This window comes from Bubalus kerabau, chromosome 2, assembly GCF_029407905.1.
Source record: "Bubalus kerabau isolate K-KA32 ecotype Philippines breed swamp buffalo chromosome 2, PCC_UOA_SB_1v2, whole genome shotgun sequence".
NCBI lineage: Eukaryota > Metazoa > Chordata > Mammalia > Artiodactyla > Bovidae > Bubalus > Bubalus kerabau.
In genome coordinates this window covers 188,033,188-188,055,019 of record NC_073625.1, presented here as the reverse complement: position 1 = coordinate 188,055,019, position 21,832 = coordinate 188,033,188, and the positions used below count along the sequence as shown (strand labels likewise).

At 49.1% G+C, this 21,832-nt stretch overlaps 1 protein-coding gene across 1 annotated transcript in view; it reads left to right on the top strand.

The window, feature by feature from the left end:
* Positions 1-7,420: 7,420 nt before the first annotated feature.
* TMPRSS2 (transmembrane serine protease 2) overlaps positions 7,421-21,832 on the top strand; it is a 35,029-nt gene continuing 20,617 nt past the window's right edge. The window contains exons 1-5 of the mRNA XM_055570129.1: positions 7,421-7,480; positions 11,567-11,789; positions 18,170-18,256; positions 18,947-19,060; positions 21,560-21,686. Of these exons, the coding sequence (XP_055426104.1) occupies positions 7,466-7,480; positions 11,567-11,789; positions 18,170-18,256; positions 18,947-19,060; positions 21,560-21,686 (566 nt within the window). The 5' untranslated portion in view covers positions 7,421-7,465. The remainder of the gene's footprint in view (positions 7,481-11,566; positions 11,790-18,169; positions 18,257-18,946; positions 19,061-21,559; positions 21,687-21,832) is intronic.

The window sequence follows — 21,832 nt, the reverse complement described above, 5'->3', positions numbered from 1 at the left end:
TGGGTCTGCTGGGTGGTCTTGCTTCCCACAATTGCTCGGTCTTTGCTGCCGTTCCTGGCACCCCCTAGGGGACACCCACGATGAGCTAAGGGGCCTCTGGGGAGGGAATGGGAGGTGTCACACACCTGGGTGCTGAGATGTGAATTGGGCCAGGCTTGGTGAGTCCCTTCTTAGCTTGAGGTTGTGGATCCCTATGTATAGGCCATTTTGGGGGACCTGGCTTGCAAGCTGCTCAGGACTGTGGGCCTGGATGTGGGGGAGGGGACCCCCAGTGCCCCTGCCCCTGCCATGCCGATGGCCAGCCTGGTCCCAAATGCAGTAGCAGAGGGCTCAGCTGATCACACAGACAGGTCTAAGGAACAACCCAGAGGCAGAACTCGAGATCAGGAGGAAGGGGAGGTGACCTCGGACTTGGTCTGCCCCAGCCACTGGACAGAGGTCCAGAGAAGAGGAACCAGGGGCATGAAAAATGTCATGGGCAGTCTTAGAGACGTCCAGGGAGAATGGCAGGCCCTGATTTTCTGGTGGGCGTGTGGGCAGCTCCTTGAACTGTGAGCAGTGTGAATCTTGAAGAGGGCAGGTGACTCAAAGCAGAGCTTTATGCTCTTGTTAGAGGTCAGTCAAGGAGAAGGAGGGAAGGACTTGCCATGAGTGGAAACTCCAGGCATTTATGTTGTGTGTAGGGGTGGGGTGCAGGAGGGACGAGAGTGCAGAAATGTGATAAGGAAGCAGGAAATGTTTGAAAGGCATGGAGAAGGAAATGGCAACCCATACTGGAGAAAGGAGCCTGGTGGGCTACAATTCATGGAGTTGCAAGGAGTTGGACATGACTTAGCAAGTGCTGTGCTTAGTCACTCAGTTGTGTCCGACTCTTTGCAACCCCATGACTGCAGCCTGTCAGACTCCTTTGTCCATGGGGATTCTCCAGGCAAGAATACTGGAGGGGGTTGCCACGCCCTCCTCCAGGGGATCTTCTCAACCCAAGGATTGAACCCAGGTCTCCCACACTGCAGTCGGATTCTTTACCATCTGAGCCACAAAGGAAGCCCTGCAATTCACATTAATTCTTGCAGCTAGCTGCAAGTAAACAGCAACAAAACTTAAGTCCGGAAGCTTCTGCAAAGGCAGAGTGGACGGAATCATTGGGAGCTCCGTTGGCCTTCTAGTGGACGTCCATTAGAGAAATGTTTTCTAGGAAGCTCTGATCTGGAAGGTGAGATGAAGCCCAGGCTTTTATGGTGGCTTGTTTGGATGTCACCTCACGTCAGCATCGCTTTAAGCTCCCTGCTTTCAGAAGGGCCCTCCTGGCAGGGCAAGCACCTGGCCTCATCTGAGACTCGATCTGAACACCAGGCATGTGGAGCCTGTGTTTTCTAGGGATAGATTTGTGTTTCTGATCACAAAAAATAAAAGATCTTCATGTCTGGCCTCTCAGCAAAAGCCCAGTTTGGTTCTAGAATGTGCTGTAGACACAGCCTTCCAGCGTTGGATCAGACTTTTTTTTTTTTTTTTGGTTTGAGGAACTGTTTCTCACAAGGGAACGCAGTGGATACTGAAATTTCCTCATTGTTGGAACTTGGTTTCCCTGGATTGAGTTAAATCTGCCCTCCTGATATTTCTGACCTTTTTGATCCTGAGTTCTTCCTTTGGATCTTCACACAAAAAAATTGAGTCCTTTTCCCATACATCAGTCCCTTAGCTACTGTCATTACGTTATTCTGGAGGGCTCATCGTGTGATGGGCATGGTGCTAGGCCACAAACACATTTAATCTGGACAAAACCCCATTTATCTGCTATCCTTGGGTCAGGAAGATCCTCTGGAGAAGGAAATGGCAACCCACTCTGGTATTCTTGCCTGGGAAATCCCATGGACAGAGGAGCCTGGCGGGCTAGAGTTCATGGGGTCGCCAAGAGTTGGACATGACTGAAGTGACTAAGCATGCATAGCCTGCATGCATGCCCATTTCACAGATCGACTCGGGCAAGTTCTTCGAACCTTTGACAGTGGCTTTTGTACTTTATCGTGGGACTGGCCACCTCTCCAGCCTGCCTGCTGGCATTTGGTCAGCTCTGTGCACCTGGACCTGTGAGGTCACTCACATCCTCAATTTGGCGTCTGCTTTGTCCAGCTGCAGGCTTTCTGGCTCTCTCTGTCTTAAATTTCATCTTACTCATTTGGCCTTTGGTGGGATGCAAAAAAAAAAAAAAAAAAAATTGGACCACTTTCTGTGTATGGTACAAAACTAGACTGAAGAAAAAAGGACCAGATTCAATTCCTGCCCTAAAAAGTTTGCGATCTCCTTTGGACAATGAGGCATTCATAGGAAAAGAAACTTGGATGATGCAGGCAGTGCCTCTCCTGAGCGGCTCTCTCCCTCCCTCTGTCTTTCTCATTCTTGCGTCAGTCACTGTGTGTGCCATTTCTCTGATAGTCTTATATTTGTTTACGTTGAACCGTTCATTCAATCCACCACTGTCTCTGTTAACTTCCCTCTCAGGGTGCATTTTGTGAATCTCTCCACACATAAGGTGATTGTATGCAGTGGCTGAGACGTAAGGGGCTCCATTGGTCATGGACCCTCAGATAGGGAGTATCTGTTGGTGGTGTTTGCTTAGGAGTTTGAAGAAGGCACGCCGAATCCGAGGTCAGGAAGGTGGGGTTTCTTCCACCCGTCACACCTCATCACACAACTGGCGTCTGGAAGGCATTAGAAGGGCTGGGTGCAGGCGCCACGCACATGAATGATGTGTGAGGGAAAGTCAGTGGGGTCTTCATAATAGGGAAAACCTCTGACTCTTCTGTGGGCATCGGTTTCTACCTCTCTGACCTCATTTCCGTTGGTTTTGTAGTTTTCAAAATAAAGCTCCAGCAAATGTGTTCTGAGGTCCAGAGAAAAGATACTGTAAGGAGGGACCCTCCTTGTCTAGAAATACCTTCATCACGTCATGGGAGACTGGTGGTATTTCACAAAACTGTCATGTTGAGTGGTGGCCGGGCAGGTGACTCGAGGCTTGAGTCAGTCCCCTGAAAGGAGAGCCCAGGGTGGCCCGGGACTGTCATGCTCTGCTGTGTGACTCAAGTGGGCGACATTGAAGTGGACGCGTGCCAGGAGCAAGCAGCAGGGCAGAGCTTCGCCACATGTGAGTCTCGGTCACTTTGGGAAAAAGTGTTTCCCTGAGGCTGGCTTTCCGGAATCAAGAGCACTCACGGGTGTCCTCTGATGACGGGAGAGAACATTCGAGAGGCGGTATTGTCTCTGCCATCTGGATTGTCTTGTTCGTTTCAGAAACCAGCTAAAGAGAGTTGCTACCTTGTATGGGAGTGGAATTGCCTGTTTTGGACATTAATTGCACAGAACGTGATCCCCTGGTCTTTTTGGACAGCAGTGCGTCTCCATCAGATCCAGGTCCCAGGGGAGACCTTTCTTCCTTCCTTTGTCTCTGGCCACCGAGAGTTAGGCTTCCCTGGTAGTTCAGATGGTAAAGAATCTGCTTGCAGTGCAGGAGATTTGGGTTCAATCCCTGGGTCAGGAAGATCCCCTAGAGGAGGAAATGGCAACCTACTCCAGTATCCCCCCTGCAGAATTCCATAGAAGAGGGGCCGGAAAGGCTACAGTCTATGGGGTTTCAAAGAGTTAGACATGACTGAGTTACTAACACACACACACACACACACACACACACAGACAGTTAGGAGCTCTCCGACTCATCTTCCCTTCCAGAGTCCGTGGCAGCCCATCTGGGCGCATTTGGTGTCCTGGGTCCTCAGGATCTGCCGGCTGTGGGATCTCTGGGTGAGAGAGGATTGTGCTGCAGTTATTTCTGGGTCCTGGGCTTTTAGGGGACAACTCATGGCTGCCCTGGTGCCCCTGAGCTCCTGGCTTCCTGGTCTCACTGTTTGGGATCTTGAATGACTAGGGAGCGTGGATTTCGGGCACCGATTCATCACTCCTTTCAGAGGGCTCTTAAACTGGGAGAGCCGCCAGTGAAATCAGATTTTCATTTCCTGAAACTCCAACCAAACCTATAACTGGTGAGATAGCTCAGAGGCCCGGGGAGCGCCTGCCACTGAGGGCAGAGAAACCAGGGGTGAGAACCTTGGCCAGGGCAGGACTCACCTGAAACTAATCCGAGGAAGGTGCCAGCTTTTCCTGCTTAGACGAGAGGATTCTGTGCTGCTCTCAAGTCTCAGGAACGTCTCTTGTTACAGAGCAGAAGTGGGAAAGGTTATTAATATGTGATCATCACACCCACGTAAAGATGTAAACATCATGTATATTCTACATGCTGATCTCTTCCTCCTGTGTATGGGTCAGGTTTTTTCCCTCATACCTGGAACCATGTTGACTCTTTTTTTTTTTAATCTTAAAAAAAGTCTCAAAGCTGTCAGAATGAACTGGTTCTTTTATTTTATCTTTACATGAAAAGTAAATGAATGATCTGGTACATCTTTCTTGTGACTTGTTCAACAAGTTTTCCCGAGATTAAACACCCTTACTTATATTTTTATTTATCCAAGTTAATGTTTGAGGTTTTTTTAGTGTGTAATGAGTCAAATAATAATTTTGCTTGGGACTCAGAGAGGCAGTGCCAGCAGGAGCTCCAGTGCATTTTTCAGAGCTGGTGGGTTTCTTGTTGGTATCTTGGGCATTCTTTCCAGATGCAGATCTGCGAATCTATAAATACTGCCAATCAGGCCTATCCTGCCTCTATGGGCTGTTCAACATTTATCAGCTTTATGATCAATTTTAAGAGCTTCCCATGTGGTGCTAGTGGTAAAGAATCCTGTCAATGCAGGAGACTCAAGAAATATAGGTCCGATCCCTGGGTCAGGAAGATTCCCTGGAGTAGAAATGGCAACCCTCTCCAGTAGTCTTGCATGGAAAATTTCATGGACAGGGGACCCTGGTGGGCTACAGAGTTGGCTCTGTATGTACAGCCTTGATGTACTCCTTTCCCAATTTTGAACCAGTTTGTTGTTCCGTGTCTGGTTCTAATTGTTGCTTCTTGACCTGCATACAGGTTTCACAGGAGGCTGGTAGAGTGGTCTGGTATCCCCATCTGTTTAAGAATTTTCCACAATTTGCCTCCTTAGGTAGGTTTATTCCTTAGGTATTTTATTCTTTTTGTTGCAACGGTAAATGGGATTGTTCCCTTAATTTCTCTTTCTGATCTTTCATTGTTAGTGTGTCAGACTGCAAGAGATTTCTGTGTATTAATTTTGTATCCTGCGACTTTGCTGAATTCATCGAGTAGTTCTAGTAGTTTTCTGGTGGCATCTTTAGGGTTTTCTATGTATAGTAAGAATCATGCCATTTGCAAACAGTGACAGTTTCACTTCTTCTTTGCCCATTTGGATTCCTTTTATTTCTTTTTCAACCCTGTATTGGGTGCCACTGTTATCCCCTCCCCCTCCTTTTTTTTTTTAAACAGGTTTGTAAACACAATGTTTGTTACACTGCGAAAAAACCTCTTATACTAAGTAAATTCCAAACTACATTCTTCTGAAAGATGCTTCTAGTATGTCTTAGATAACTTCTATATTATGTACAGTGAAACCACTTTTAAAAAGCAGTGACTTAGGCAAACCAACCCTAATGATTCGTTAAACCATTTCCCTGTTTTACAGACAAGGCAACCGAGGCCTGGAAGCATTATTAGACTTGCCCCCAGGTCATGGCTAGTGTGAGTGAGTTTGGTTTGGATCCAGAGTCTGGTCCCAGGAGTCATGGGCTCAACCACCCTGCCGTGCTGCCCTCATCGGCTGCGCACCAGGCCCTTTATGGATGAAAGATGCTCTGACCAGATCTGCCAGCTTTGAAGCCCAGAGCTTTCTCACCCGGGACAGGTCCTGTGGATGGGTGGTTGTGAAGGCTGTTTCTTGGAGTTACTGTTTGATCAATTCAAGGCTTCCAGGAGTGGTGGACAAAAGCCATTATTTGCTTATGATGGGAAGAGTGACATCAGATGGGCCTTTACTATAAAGCTTTTTATGTTGATGGTCTTCCTAGACACCACTGTTCAAAAACGTCTGCAAACAAAGTGACCAAGGGCTTTATTTTTCGTGACCAATTTCCTTATATATTGATAAGTATATTGTATAGGACTTCCAGGTGGCTCAGTGCTAAAGAATCCGCCTGCCAACGTAGGAGACACAGAAGATGGTGGGTTCAATCTCTGGGCCGGGAAGATCCCCCGGAAGAGAAAATGGCAACCCACTCCAGTATTCTTGCTTGAAAAGTCTCTTGGACTGATATGCTTAGAAACCACTCAAATGGTTAGTCCTGAATTTCCTTCTTTTCTGGATTTGGGAATAGTAAGTGGAGTATCAAGTGAGTTTAAATGTGTTTTGTAGAATTTTTACACATTTGTGTTGATTAAGGTTGCAGCAACTCCATGTGGCTTATTTGTATGTGTGTGTGTTATGTTTTTTTTTCTGCTTTTTAAAATTTATTTATTTTTAATTGAAGGATAATTGCTTTATAATATCGTGTTGGTTTCTGCCAAACATCAACATGAATCAGCCATACGTATACATATGTCTCCTCCCTCTTGAACTTCCCTCTCACTTAATATGGCTTTTTTTTTAAACTATTTTATTTATTTATTTGGCTGCACTGAGTCTTGGTTGCAGCACACAGGATCTTTAGTTGCGGAATGTGGGGTCTAGTACCCTGACCAGGGATCCAACCTGGGCTTCCTGCATTGGGAGTGCAGAGTCTTAGCCACTGCACCACCAGGAAAGCCCCTGATGGCTTTTTTGAAAGGTCAGGTATGGCCTCCATCTGGGTCTAAGCTCTAGACCACTTGGGAGTGGGGGGGAGTGGACTACTGCTTCCTTCTCCCTGAGGATGCTCTGTAGGGAAGAGCCACAATATCTCATCACATCTGCCACTGCCGGGGCACGAGAGGTATCTGCCTGCACTCTCAAGTTAAATCCTTATGCAAACAAGCCAGTGTGGTGGCTGCGTTCGCTTCTGCCCGACATCCAGAGAGGTCACTCACCCAAGGGCACCACGAGACATGGCACTGTCAGGAAGTGACCCAGGGCTTTGCCCTGCGTCACTTCCGCCGAACCTGATGGCGGAAAATTCCCCATGCCTGTTTCATTTTCACTGGATTCTCATTTTGGTGGAGGCAATGTTGGGGAAGTCTGGGCCTCTCAGTGGGAGCAGGGTGAGTGAAGCAGGCCCTGAATGTAAGTTACAAGCGAGCAGGTCCCCAGCTCCTTCAGGATGGGCAGCTGTGGGTGCAGGTGATGAGCTGAAGGTCAAGGTGAGCAGGCAGAACTGCTGTGGTTGTGGCGAGAGCTGACTGTCACCCAGAACCTCCTCTGGTTCTTTCCCGTTTCATCTCCCGCAAACTCACCGGCACAGAAGCAAAACAGTCCTGTCGTTCTTTCCTCTAGGTCAACTCGAACGTTCCAAATACCTCCCTTTACCCGATGCTGCTGATAACATCAGGATGGCTTTAAACTCAGTAAGTGGTTAATCATTACCTCCCTGGCCTTGCCCTGTCCTGCGTTCCTTCTGCTCTTTCCAGTGGCGGCATGTACTGCTCAGCACTGTCAGAGCTGCTTGCTTGATGCCTGCGCCCCCTGGGATGCTGTGAAGGCATTCCGGGGTTCAAGGGTGAGCAGGAGTGGGGCGGGGGGAGCCGCGTGGCAGTTGTGCAGTTGCAGGGGGTGTGTGGGTGATGAGGTTCTTCCTGCTTTGATCAGGATGGAGCAGGGGGCAGGGGTGAGATGTGGGGACAGAGGCAGGATGGTGGTGAGAGGGAGTTGTGTGTGTGTGTGTGTTAGTCGCCCAATCATGTCTGATTCTTTGTGACCCCATGGACTATGTGTGGCCCACCAGGTTCCTCTGTCCTTTGGTTTCTCCAGGCAAGAATACTGGAGTGGGTTGCCATTTCCTTTTCTAGGGGATCTTTCTCACCCAGGGATTGAACACGGATCTCCCACATTGCAGGAAGATTCTTTCCCAGTTAAAAGAGAGTGCCCGTGATACCAGTGGCCAGCAGAGCACAGTGTAGCCTCGCTTACTGGTAGTCTGGGAGAGGCTGTGGCTGAAGCAAAGGGCTGGCCACCCCCTCCTGAAACACCCCCCGCCCCCTCCCCACACTTTGGATACAAATGTACATTACATTTGAGCCTCTTAATGAAAGTGAAAGAAGAGAGTGAAAAAGCTGGCTTAAAACTCAACATTCGAAAAACAAAGATCATGGCATCCGGTCCCATCACTTCATGGCAAATAGATGGGGAAACAGTGGAAATAGTGACAGACTTTGTTTTCTTGGGCCCCAAAATCACTGCAGATGGTGAATGCAGCCATGAAATTAAAAGATGCTTGCTCCTTGGAAGAAAAGTTATGACCAACCTGCTGCTGCTGCTAAGTTGCTTCAGTCCTGTCCAACTCTGCAACCTTATAGGCAGCAGCCCACCAGGCTCCCCCATCCCTGGGATTCTCCAGGCAAGAACACTGGAGACAGCATATTAAAAAGCAGAGACATTACTTTGCCTTCGCATGTATATATATGAGACTTGGACTATAAAGAAAGCTGAACACTGAAGAATTGATGTTTTTGAACTGTGGTGCTGGAGAAGACTCTTGAGAGTCCCTTGGACTGCAAGGAGATCCAACCAGTCCATTCTAAAGGAGATCAGCCCTGGGTGTTCTTTGGAAAGACTGTTGCTGAAGCTGAAACTCTAATACTTTGGCCACCTGATGCAAAGAACTGACTCATTGGAAGAGACCCTGATGCTGGGGAAGATTGAAGGCGGGAGGAGAAGGGGACAACAGAGGATGAGATGGTTGGATGGCATCCCTGACTTGATCCCTGACATGAGTTTGAGCAAGCTCCAGGAGTTGGTGATAAACAGGGAAGCCTGGTGTGCTGCAGTCCATGGGGTCACAAAGAGTTGGACATGACTGAGACTGAACTGACTGACTGGCTGTACCTTCCCCATCGCATCTCACTTATCATCTTACATTTAGATTACTAAAAGTTGTGGTTGACAACAGAGATCTCTCTATTTGGAAAGCAGACCTTCGCTTGCCCCATTCCTGTATTTGATAGTTTCCGTTGGATCCTTTTAAAATTCCAAACCCATGGTACAGGAACTCACAGGGTTAGACAGCCGTGCCTGCTGCCACCTTTCCTGGGAAGGTCACCGTGTTCTCAGATGCTTCAGATGGAGACCAGATGCCTTTTCTGCTTTTTGGCCTCTGGCTTCCTCATTTAGATGAGAGATTACCTTCTGTTTTCCCTTTCTGTTACTGCTCTGGTCTTGGGTGCAATCTTCGGACTCTGGAAGGGGCACGTTGGTGAGTTATTAAACTCAAGATTGGCTCACTGTTTTCTAACCACACTGCCCTGGAGGCCTCATTTAAAATTCTCAGCATTAAGTCGCCTATGCTCAGAATACTAGTCTTCTCTGAGCTCTCAGTCAACAAGGAACAAGGGGAGGAATTACTGAGTGGGGAGGAGTGTTGCAAGTGGACGCTTAGATAAGAGGGCAGGTGTGGCTCCCAGGGTGGTCTAGCCAGTGGGTGGTCTGTGGGGGCAGGAGTGGGTCTGAGGCACAGCAAGTTCACAAGGTCCTGGGGTCCCCAGTGGCCTTGGGGGGTCGGGATTTGGAAAGGGCAGATTTTAAGTAGGCATAAGGGGAGGAGAGAAGTGAAAAAAAGAAAAGAAAAACAAGTAAAACCAAAATTAAAAGGCAAATGACAAGCTAGAAAATACATTTTAAAGAAAAGATTTACCACTTTCTACATAGAGTGTTCACAAAAATTAATTGGTAGAACACTAAGATTTCAATGGGCTTCCCTGGTGGCCCAGGGGTAGAGAATCCACCTGCAATGCAGGAGCCACAGATTCGATCCCTGGGTTGGGAGGATCCTCTGGATGAGGGCACACAAACCCACTCCAGCATTCTTGCCTGGAGAATCCCACGGACAGAGGATAGGGTACAGTCACACAGAGTTGGACACGACTGACGCAGCTTAGCACACACACCAACAGACACTTTGGCAAAAAGCATAAACCAATACTTCTTGTTAAAGAAAATATTGTTTTTTTTAATAATCATAACTCTGTGATTGTAAACACTGGAAGACCCTGGACCTTTATCAATGTTGCCAACCTCAGCATTGCTGAAATCTTGGAAAGAACTTATGGCATAGCAGATACACCTTCCCCCCAGATCGTTACCATTTCATGAAAAAATGTTCCTGTTTGTTATCAAAAACTTTAATTTTAAGCAAGTAGATAAGAAAACAACGCTAGGTACAAAGAGAATAGTTTTAAAAAGAAAGTCAGATAGGAACCAGCCAAAGGATGGAGCTGAGAGTGCAATGCAGTGACTGGGCATCCCTTCTATGTCTGTGTGTGTGTACACTGCACCCCAGAAATACCACTCAGAGGTGGAGCTGCCAGAGTCCACGTGCTGTCCACACAGACACTCGTGCCATGGAAAGATGCCTGGGGCAGCAGAGCTGCTAGGTGCCCCCAGCTGTGAATCCTTCAGGTAGATTTCATAACCTCTGTCACTCACGTTCCTGTCTGAGTATACCCATCACACCTGTACCATCTTAGGAGGTTGCTGCTGCTGCTGCTAAGTCACTTCAGTCGTGTCCGACTCTGTGCAACCCCATAGACGGCAGCCCACCAGGCTCCCCCGTCCCTGGGATTCTCCAGGCAAGAACACTGGAGTGGGTTGCCATTGCCTTCTCTCTCTTAGGAGGTTATGGTCAGGCTTTAAGGAGGCTTGAATACAGATACCCAAGTTGGTAAGTTTTCTAATGTTAGCTTTTATTATTCTCATTGTAATTCTGGTATTGCTAGTTCATAACTTGGTACCCCAGCCTCGGGGCTGGGGTACCGGCTCATTCCCAGACTTCTACACATGTTTTTTCTTTAGTTTGTTATGCAATCTCAACGTCAGCCATTTATTTTTCCTTTATTTCAAAAAATTAATAGCAAACAAACAAAACCAAACGCTATTGCCAATTAATTGGACACCCTGGTGAGTTTTCATTCTAGGTGAGGGTTTGACATGATTCAAGATGCCCTGGTATCTTTGGTAAAGAATCTGCCTGCAAAGCAGGAGACTCTGATTCGATCCCTGGGTCAGGAAGATCCCCTGGAGAAGGGATTGGCTACCCACTCCAGTATTCTTACCTGGAAAACTCCATGAATATCAGTCCATGGGCTACAGTCCATGGGGTTTCGAAGAGTCAGACATGACTGAGTCACTAAGAGCTTCACTTTCACATAGGAATCTGCAGTGCTGAACCCATGAATTGACTGAGTGCCGAGTTGGACACAACTGAGCGACTTCACTTTCACTTTTCACTTTCATGCATTGGAGAAGGAAATGGCAACCGACTCCAGTATTCTTGCCTGGAGAATCCCAGGGACGGGGGAACCTGTTGGGCTGCCGTCTATGGGGTTGCACAGAGTCGGACACGACTGAAGCGACTTAGAAGCAGCAGCAGCATGGAATGTTTCTTTAAGCTTTGGAATAATTACAGCTTTGTATCATTCATCTTCTTTTTAATCGTTTAGGGATCATCACCAGGTGTCGGGCCTTACTATGAGAACCATGGATACCAGCCGGAAAGCTTGTACCCTCAGCAGCTGCCCACGGCTCCCCCTGCTTACGAGGTGTACCCCGCTCAGTACTACCCGCCCGTGGTGCCCCAGTACACCCCAAGGGTTCAGACGCACGCCTCGACACCTGTCATCTACAGGCAGCCCAAACCTCCGTCCAGGACAGCATGCACCTCAAGTAGGGCCCTTTTTGCTTTTATTTTCTCTAATGGAGCCGAGTTTGGGGTTTGCCTTCTCCAGGGTGCCCTCTGCCCCCACCAGCTCGGTGCCGGCTCTCCTCTGTCTGCAGGGCTGGTGCGCATGCCTCCGTCTCTGTGTCAAAGTCGTGGACCCTGGTTCTCACCTCCCGGGGGCCTTTGCTAGCCTGTTAGCTAGGTGGTGCTAGTGTTAGAGAAGCTGCCTGCCAGTGCAGGATATGGCAGAGTGGTGAATTTGATCCCTGGGTCGGGAAGATCCCCTGGTGGAGGAAATGGCTACCCACTCCGGTATTCTTGCCTGGAGAATCCCGTGGACAGAGGAGCCTGGCGGGCTGCAGCCCATGGGGTCACAAAGAGTCGGACATGACTGAGCACACAGCACACATACACAGCGGCTAAGACCTTCATCTCCCACTAACATGTACCAGCTTGGCCTGTACCACCCAGGGTGGTCTTTCCAGCCCAGCCTCTTTGAACTGCTTCTTGTCTGCGTGGTTTACCACTATATCATCTTGAGTAGATGGCAAGCCCCCGGTACAGGAAGAAACAACCTTTCTCTACATACCCATTTCCTGGATGCGACAAGTCACGGTCAAGGTGCTTGATGAGTATTGTGTATTCAGTGAAGGAAGTGGCTGGTGGGGTTGTCACCCAGAAGCATCTGCAACATTTTCTCATGGCTTGAAGGGTCTTGTAGGCAGACCTGAGCGGGTCATGGAGAGGATGAGGGACCGCAGGTGGTGTGTCTTCTGCCCACCACCTTAACTCCATGTCTTTCATGTCGTCTCATTTGTCTGCTTTATTTTTTAGTAGTTCAAACTTTTAATTAATTAGTTAATCATTTTGGCCCCATTATGCTGCATGCAGGATCTTAGTTCTTCGACCAGAGATTGAACCCGTGCCCCTGGCATTGGAAGCACGGAGTCTTAACCTCTGGACCACCAGGGAAGTCCTTGTCTGCTCTCCTTACATTTCATTTTATCTTCTTTCCCTCCAGATCCCTTCCCTTTGTGCCCCCTCCCCTAACTTGTAACACAGGCAAGTTGATGTGGTAAGCACTGCCCAGGCAGAACGAGTACAGCCAGTTACTTATATGAGCACAGAGCTAGTACAGGGGCTGGCCCAAGGAACATTTTCATTGATAACATTTTTATTTTATTTTGTGAGATACACATACCCTCACACACAACTCACACAGTTAAAGATCTATGACAGGGTGAATTTCCATGTGCCAACAACACACCATAAACAGTGGCATCAGGTAATATCTGTACCCTTTGAAGATTCCTCTCCTCAGACCTCCCTGCCGCTGCTGCTGCTGCTGCTAAGTCACTTCAGTCGTGTCCAACTCTGTGCGACCCCAGAGACGGCAGCCCACCAGGCTCCCCCGTCCCTGGGATTCTCCAGGCAAGAACACTGGAGTGGGTTGCCATTTCCTTCCCCAATGCATGAAACTGAAAAGTGAAAGTGAAGTTGCTCAGTCGTGTCCGACTCTAGCGACCCCATGGACTGCAGCCCACCGGGCTCCTCCGTCCATGGGATTTTCTATGCAAAAGTACTGGAGTGGGGTGCCATTGCCTTCTCTGCAGACCTCCCTAGACCTGCCTAGCTCTTCACAACTGCCGTCCTTCTTGTATTTCTCTCTCTGTCCTTTCCTTTGTCTCCCTCATGCTTCACAGATGGCTCTTCACATCCTTCCTTCTCCCCACCGCTACTCTCTTCCATTCCTGTGTTTTCTACCCCTTTGTGATGCCTTCTCCTTAATTACTTCTACTCCTTTCCTGTGTGATTTTCTTTCTCTCCATCAGTTCGTCTTGGTTAAAGAAATTACTTGTCTCTGCACTGATGTCTTTCTGGTAGTGGCTGTTAGATTGAAACCGGTGGCTCCTAACGGAGTGATTTTGACCCTCAGGGGCATTTGGCGATGTCCGGAGACAGTTTCGGTTGCTATAACTGGGGTGGGGTTGCTACCAGCATCTGCTCGGGAGGCGCCAGTGATGATGCTGAACATCCTCCAGTGCACAGAATGACCACCACCGAGGATGGCCCAGCCAAGATGTCAGCGGTACCCAGGCTGAGGACCGCTGGTCTTAGCCCCTCATGGTCTTAGCTCATCCTTCCCTAACTCTTGGCAACCACTGATTTGTCTCCATAATTTTGTCTCTTTTAGAGTGTAGAGTTGGAGTCATGCAGCAGTACGTAGCCAGTCAGAGCCTGACAGTATTTTGCAAGTGACTTAAAAAGCACAAAGTCAGTAGATCCTCAGCGAGAGTACAAGGGACTTTTTATCTTCCTGGCTCTGTTTGTTTTATCTTCCTGGCTCTCCAGATCTTTCACATTGAACCTTAATACATGTGTTAGCATTTGGGTTTTGGAGGCTTGAAGGTCAACAATCTTGTGAGGCAAATAGTTGACACTGGTCACAGAAGGGCTACATCAACAATTGATAACAATGAAGGTAAGAGGAGAGTGAAAAAGCCGGCTTGAAGCTCAACATTAAAAAAACTAAGACATGGCATCTGGTCCCATTACTTTATGGTGGATAAAAGGGAAAAAAAGTGGAAGGAGTGACAAGATTTTATTTTCTTGGGTTCCAAAATCACCTCGGATGGTGACTACAGCCATGAATTAGAAGATGCTTGCTCCTTAGAAGGAAAGCTATGACAAGCCTAGACAGTGTATTAAAAAGCAGAGACATCACTTTGCTGACAGAGGTCCATATGGTCAGAAGCTTCCCTGGTGGCTCAGACGCTAAAAAATCTGCCTGTAATGTGCGAGACCCAGGTTCAATCTCTGGGTTGGGAAGATCCCTTGGAGAAGGAAATGGCAACCCACTCCAGTACTCTTGCCTGGAGAATCCCCTGGACAGTGGAGCCTGGAGGGTTACAGTCCATGGGATCACAAAGAGCTGGACATGGCTGAGCAACTAACACACACACATGGTTTTCCAGTACTCGTGTACAGATGTGAGAGTTGGGCCACAAAGAAGGCTGAGCCCCAAAGAATTGATTCTTTCAAATTGTGCTGGAGAAGACTCTTGAGAGTCCCTTGTACTTCAAGGAGATCACACCAGTCAATCCGAAAGGAATTCAACCCGGAATATTCATTGGGAGGACTGATGCTGAAGCTGAAGCTCCCATACTTGGGCCACCTGATGCGAAGTGCTGACTCATTGGAAAAGACCCTGATGCTGGGAAAGATTGAAGGCGGGAGAAGAGGGTGGCAGAGGATGAGGTGGTTAGATAGCATCACCAACTCAATGAACATGAGTCTGATAAAACTCCAGAAGATAGTGAGGGACTGAGAAAGCTGGCATGCTGCAGTCCATGGAATTGCAAAGAATCAGACATGACTTAGGGACTGAACAACAATAACAACAGCAAATGATTAGTCAGTTGTACCTACACCCAAAGAGGTACAATTGCAAACCAGCACCCAGTCCAGCCTGATCGACCAGACATTGATCCCGAAATAGTTGTCCATCAGCAGTGAGATCTGGGGCCCCCGATGCCCACACTCCTAGCGAAAGCCGGGCAGGTTGCCACCCTGTCCAGGAGACGTTCAGGATGCCTAGCTCAGGACACTGTCTCAACGAAAGGTTCAGGACACCTGGTTTAACATCCTTCTACTCACCAGGCATGGTATCTTATCTTGGATACTATGACACACAGGGAAGTCACCCAAAGGAAGAAATCACCCTTTACTGATGGATCAAATTGACCATTTGGAATTTCCCCTGAGCCTCCTTGGCGACCCCACCTTGCCTGCTGCCAGACGCATTCACCATGAACCAAGCCCTGTTAAGACGTGGCTGGTATCACATGGCACTCTTCAGACCAGCAGGTGACCTCACCTAGGAGCCTGTAGGTCTGAGACTCACCTCCTCTCCCCTAGCTGAGTCAGAATCTCTGGGTAACAGGCTCCCCAGGTGATTCCTAAGCCGGTTTGAGCATAGACTGTGGAATTTACAGAATGTGGTAACAAAATGAGGGGTGAGGGTTCATGCCCAGATCCAGTGGTTCAGTTGACTCTAGAAACTGGATTTCTTGGTCTGGTGGACTTCTGGAAGGAAAAATGGGCACAGGTGAGGTACAGGGCCTCCCCATGAGCTCTACCTCTGCCGCCCAGTGTCCTCCTGTAGGAGCTAAGGAGTAGTAGGTTGTATAAGAGCCTTCGCCCTGGCTCTCCTCTCCTCTGCCTGTCCGCCCATCTCCCGAGGGAAGCACCGGCCTTGGGGTGCTCTCTGAACAGGAACGTCTTACTCTGAAGCTCGGCACGACTTGTGGCTTACGCTCTGACCAACAGCCGCGTGTCAGTTTGTTTCAAAATGGCACCCCACTCCAGTCCTCTTGCCTGGAAACTCCCATGGATGGAGGAGGCTGGTGGGCTACAGTCCATGGGGTCGCTAAGAGTCAGACACGACTGAGCGACTTCACTTTCACTTTTCACTTTCATGCATTGGAGAAGGAAATGGCAACCCGCTCCAGTGTTCTTGCCTGGAGAATCCCAGGGATGGGGGAGCCTGGTGGGCTGTCGTCTATGGGGTCGTACAGAGTCGGACACGACTGCAGTGATTTGGCGGCAGCAGCAGCAGCAGAGAACACTGGTGACCTTGTCCTACAGCTTGTCTTCTTAGCTGAAATGTGAGCCCAGAGCTCCTGTCCTCAGACCTGAGGGGCAACCCTAGCTCTGTAGATACTCCCACAGTGATAGATCATCCTTCCTTTTCACTGTCCAGCGCAGCTGCCACTGGCCATGTGGGACTATCGAGCAGTTGAATTTACAGAATGATTTAATATTATTTAAAGGGACGGGGGAGCCTGGTGGGCTGCCGTCTATGGGGTCGCACAGAGTCAGACACGACTGAAGCGACTTAGCAGCAGCAGCAGCAGCAACATGAGAATTAATTAAAGTGAAAATAGCCACATGAGGCCGGTGACTGTGAGTCAGTGAGTCAGCGTGACTCTGGCCCATCCATTCCCTAAACTGCCTTGAGGAAAAGGCTTTTTTCTCTCTGCTTTGAGTACCACTGACACGGAGATGAGAGAATGGCTGTGCTTTGTGGCTTGCAGGACCTTAGCTCCCCAACCAGGGGTCAAACCTGGGCCCCCTGCATTGGAAGCTTGGAGTCTTAACCATTGGACAGCCAGGGACGTCCCTGGAGATGACAGTTTGGGGAGTGTTATTATTATTTTGCTTATGCTTGTAATTACTGGAGCAAGGAATATTTCCTTTATTCAACCAATTTTTTACATTCATCATTTTTTGGACTGTCTTAAGACCAAAAGACTATCTTACTTTTTTAAGAGCTTAACTTCAATGTATGTTTGCTTTATATCACAGCTGCCTGCTTTGGTTCTCCAAAAAGTTAACTTTAGTTCAACTCTATGGAAGAAATAAGGCCTCACAGGATATGTTCCTAAAGAGAAAAGTCACTTTTTAAAAATGGAAATATAATTGCTTTACAATGTTGTGTTAGTTTCCGCCGTACGACAATGAGAATCAGCCACAAGTAGACATATGTCCCCTCCCTCCTGGCCCTCACTCTCACCAAGACCCGCATCCCACCCCTCTAGGTCATCGCAGGGCACCGAGCTGAGCTCCTTGTGCTCGGCAGCAGCTCCCCACCAGCTGTTTCACTCATGCTGGTGCGTATATGTCCATGCTGCTCTCTCCGTTCGTCCCACCCTCCCTTCCCCCACTGTGTCCGCAGGTCTGTTCTCTATGTCTGCATCTCTATTCCTGCCTTGCAGATAGTTTCATCAGCACCATTTTTCTAGATTACATATATATGTTTTAAAATATGATATTTGTTTTCCTCTTTCTGACTTACTTCACACTCTGTATGATAGGCTCTAGGTTCATCTGCCTCACTACAGCTGGCCCAATTTCATTCTCTTTATGGCTGAATAATATTTAAGTGTATAAGTAAGTGAAAGTCTCTCAGTCGTGTCCGACTCTTTGCGACCCCATGGGCTATACAGTCCATGGAATTCTTTATGCCAGAATACTGCGGTGGGTAGCCTTTCCCTTCTCCAGGGGATCTTCCCATCCCAGGGATCAAACCCAGGTCTCCCGCATTGCCGGCAGATTCTTTACCAGCTGAGCCACAAGGGAAACCCAAGAATACTGGAGGGGGTAGCCTATCCCTTCTCCAGGGTCTTCTTCCCAACCCAGGAATTGAACCAGTGTCTCCTGGATTGCAGGCGGATTCTTTACCAACTGAGCTATCAGGGAAGCCCCATTTAAGTGTATACAAAATTATTATTCCTTGGTAAGATATACCATAAAAGTAGTGCATGAAATTTGAGAGTCTAAGAAACCAGGTGACTAAGTTGTGTACTCACTTCCTCTCCTGCAGAGACTAAGAAAGCCCTGTGCATCACCTTCACCCTGGTGGCCCTGCTGGCAGGAGCAATCCTTGCTGCCGTCCTCCTCTGGAAGTACAGTAAGTGCTGGCCAGAGCTGAGTTGCATTGTGCTGGTCCTTCAGCAGCCCTGCTGCCTGGACCAGGGGGCCCACCCCTGGCCCCTCATGAAGTTTCCCATCTCTTTCCTCCTGTTTGACTACTAGATGCTTGAATAACCTTTCTTGGAAGCTGCCAGTCTCGTTGGCATACTTCCTCCTCATCTGTGGGTTGTCAAGACCCCATGTCCTTTGTGTGGTATTGACACATGCGGGAGAAGCACGTTGAGTTCACCCTGTGCTTTAGGACCCTGAGTGGGGCCTGGCACTTGTGAACACCCGCACTTCGGGGGCACACCTGTCTCCTGTGTTTCTCCTGTGTACATGGTGGTGGCTGGAGGCCTTCCCTCCCCAGGGGACTCCTGTACCCACAGCCAGGCCTCCTCCACCAGCCTGGGGCGGGGATCATGGGTCACAGGACTCACCTGTGTGGCGGGGGTGCGGGGAACTGCTGACGTCCCAGGTTAGGGACCCGCCTCTGACCGGAAGTAATAAACCTGGGGGATTCACCATTGCTTTGGCCAGCCCCGCTTCCTTTGACATAATGCTGTTGGCAAGGACCCATCTCCTCCTTTTAAAATAGAGGGGGACGGCTTGCTGTCTCTTGTCCCGAGGGCTGGGGGTTTCCTTGGTTTCTCAGCCTGATGAGCGTCTCCCTCTGTTTCCCTGCAAGTGGAGGACGAGTGTTCAGGGTTGGAGTGTGGCTCCTCCGGGACCTGTGTCAGCCCCTCTCTCTGGTGCGATGGCATCCTGCACTGCCCCAGTGGCGAGGATGAGAACCACTGCGGTAAGTGGCAGGGCTGCTTGTGAGAGGGGGCCACTTGGCTTGGGCATCAGGTGGCCCCCACAGAGGCCACAGCAAGGCAGGCACACAGTGCCAGGCTTGTATCCCACACGTCAATCACGCCATCACCGACTCCATTGCTGGAGGCTGAACCTTGCATGCAAACCCAGTTTTCAGGTGACGAAACAGGCTCAGAGGGGGCGAGCTCCCACTGGGAGTCACACAGCCAGGGAATGGGAGACCACAGCCTAGGGCCAGGCCACATTCATGCCCCAGCTGCCACAGGACATGACTAAAACAGCAAACTGTTTAAAATATCAAGTTGGGAGTGGGCTCCGTGTTTTCTAAGCAAGCTGCCTTTCGGGTGGCCTGTGTCCGTTGTCATAGGGTGGACACTGCTGCTGCTTTTATTTTCAATGAATTTTTCAGTAGCTGTGGGCTTCCCAGGTGGTGCTAGTGGTAAAGAATTCACCTCCCAGTGCAGGAGATGCAAGAGGCATGCATTCGGTCCGTGGTTCGGGAAGATCCCCTGGAGAAGGGAAAGGCAACCCACTCCAGTATTCTTGCCTGGAGAATGCCATGGACAGAGGAGCCTAGTGGATTATAGTCCATGGGGGTTGCACAGAGTCAGACACGACTGAGCAACTGAACACAAAGTAGGTGTAGCAGGGAAATGATGCCTGAGGATGAAGGTTGCGCTGATATCTGCTGAAGGCCCTACCCAAAGCCTGAAGCCTGCTGCATGCTCTGGGAGCTGTTAACTTTGAGTGCAAGTGATGCAGACAGAGGCTGTGCTCCACCCCAGAGCTGTCCATCCTTCTGTGGCCATCCTGGGGAGATGGTTCCCTTTTACACCCCAAGTCCAGATCAGGGCACCTGTGTGAGACACTGCTGTCCTGCCCGTGGATTCCTCTGCACTGGGAGTTCCTGGAGTTCTCGCTTACAGGAGAGGATTTGCACTTGGCAGACTCATTCACTCTGCAATGTCCATATAGTGCTTTGCCTTTATGGGTGATAGTATATTTGTCACCATTTTCTTAAGTAAAGTGGAGAGTTTCTGAGGTTGAGCAGACATGGTTACTCTATTGGATGGAATGGTGTCTGATGTTTTAATACCTGTGTCCACTCACGTGTCAATAACTCTAGTAAGACCAGCTCATGATGTTGCCTGGAGAGACTTTCTCTTCTTAATGTTGAAGTTGTATTTATTTAAATACTGTTAACAGTTAATGTCTTCAAATAGATCAAAATTCAGGAAGTAGCTAAGGGTATGCAGTGAAAAATCTCACCTACCACTTCACTTACACTCTCACGTGATGTACTCACACACAGTCTCATGCTCACAGATACTAATACATACACTCATACACTGTGAGATTAGAGGACAGGTGCTGGTCTCTGACCCCAGTTCCCAGCACAGGGCTCCTGACACCATGGTGATTTTCAAGTGGTGAGACCACCTGGTGCATCTTTTGTTCTGGTATTTGCTCCTTGACTCCAGCTCCCAACACTGAGCTCCTAAGGCCCTTGTCATTTCCTGGGTGATAGAAGGGTCTTTTGTTCTATGAGGTGATTCTGGGTGGCTCCTGAATGGCTCCTGGGGGCGCTGGTCACCACAAAGACTGAGCCACGGGTAGAAGCTTGGACCTGTCAACCCCTCACGCCCCTGTCTTGAAACTACTTTCTCATCAGAAAACCACTGATCCTTTTACTGTCTCCATGGTTTTGCCTTTTCCCAAGTGTCGTGAGTTGGAATCCTACAGGATGTATGCAGCCTTTTCAGACTGGCTTCTTTCATCACCGACTGACGTGCACTTAAGCTTCCTCCATGTCTCTTCACAGCCTGGTGGCTCATGTCTCTTTAGGGCTGAATCATATTCCACTGTCTGGATGCGCTTACAGTTGGTTTATCCACTCACATGGTGGATGGAATCGCTCACCATGGAAGCATCAGGAAATGAGCTGGTTGCTCCATGGCGGCCTGAGCCTGGATGTCAGGCTCTAAGCAACAACTAACCTGCTTTCCGTCTCCGTAGATTTCTTCCTCCGGATGTTTCATACAAATGGGGTCCTACGGTGTGTGGACTGTTGCCTGGCCTCTTTCAGTCAGGAGAATATCAATCACTTGTGAACGTTCACGCCTGTTGAGTCGAGTCAGTGTTTCATCCCCTTTCGTGGACAAATAACGTTCCATTGTGCGCAAGGACTTCATTCTGTGTGTTCCTCCATTGAGGAACGTTTGGATGTTACCCCCTTTAATGTGAATAATGCTCTCACGAACATGTGTGCACGATGTTCATTTTTGTCTGAATACATGTTTTCAGCTCTGTTGGGTGAAGGGCACATTTTGGGAGGAAAGGCTAGATTCTGGGCATATCCTGTGTGTAGCTGGGGAGAGGGAGCCAAGCCCTCCAGAGCCTCTGTGTCCAGGGAGGGTGGGGCTCATGTGAGGACAGGATGAAGGTCATGGTCTCGGACTCACTGGAGCCTCCCTTCCTGCAGTTCGCCTCTATGGACCGAACTTCATCCTTCAGGTGTACTCAGCACAGAGGAAGTCCTGGCACCCTGTGTGCCAGGACGACTGGAGTGAGAGCTACGGGAGGGCGGCCTGCCAGGACATGGGCTACCGGTGAGTTCCTAGCCCCTTGTCCTCCCCGGTGATGGTGACAGGCACAGAAGCATAGAATCAGTGCTTCTCTCTGCCCCTCCCCGGAAGTGCCAGCCCATGGACACCACACACCTCTGTCTTCTTCCCAAAGCTGCCCCAGGGAACCA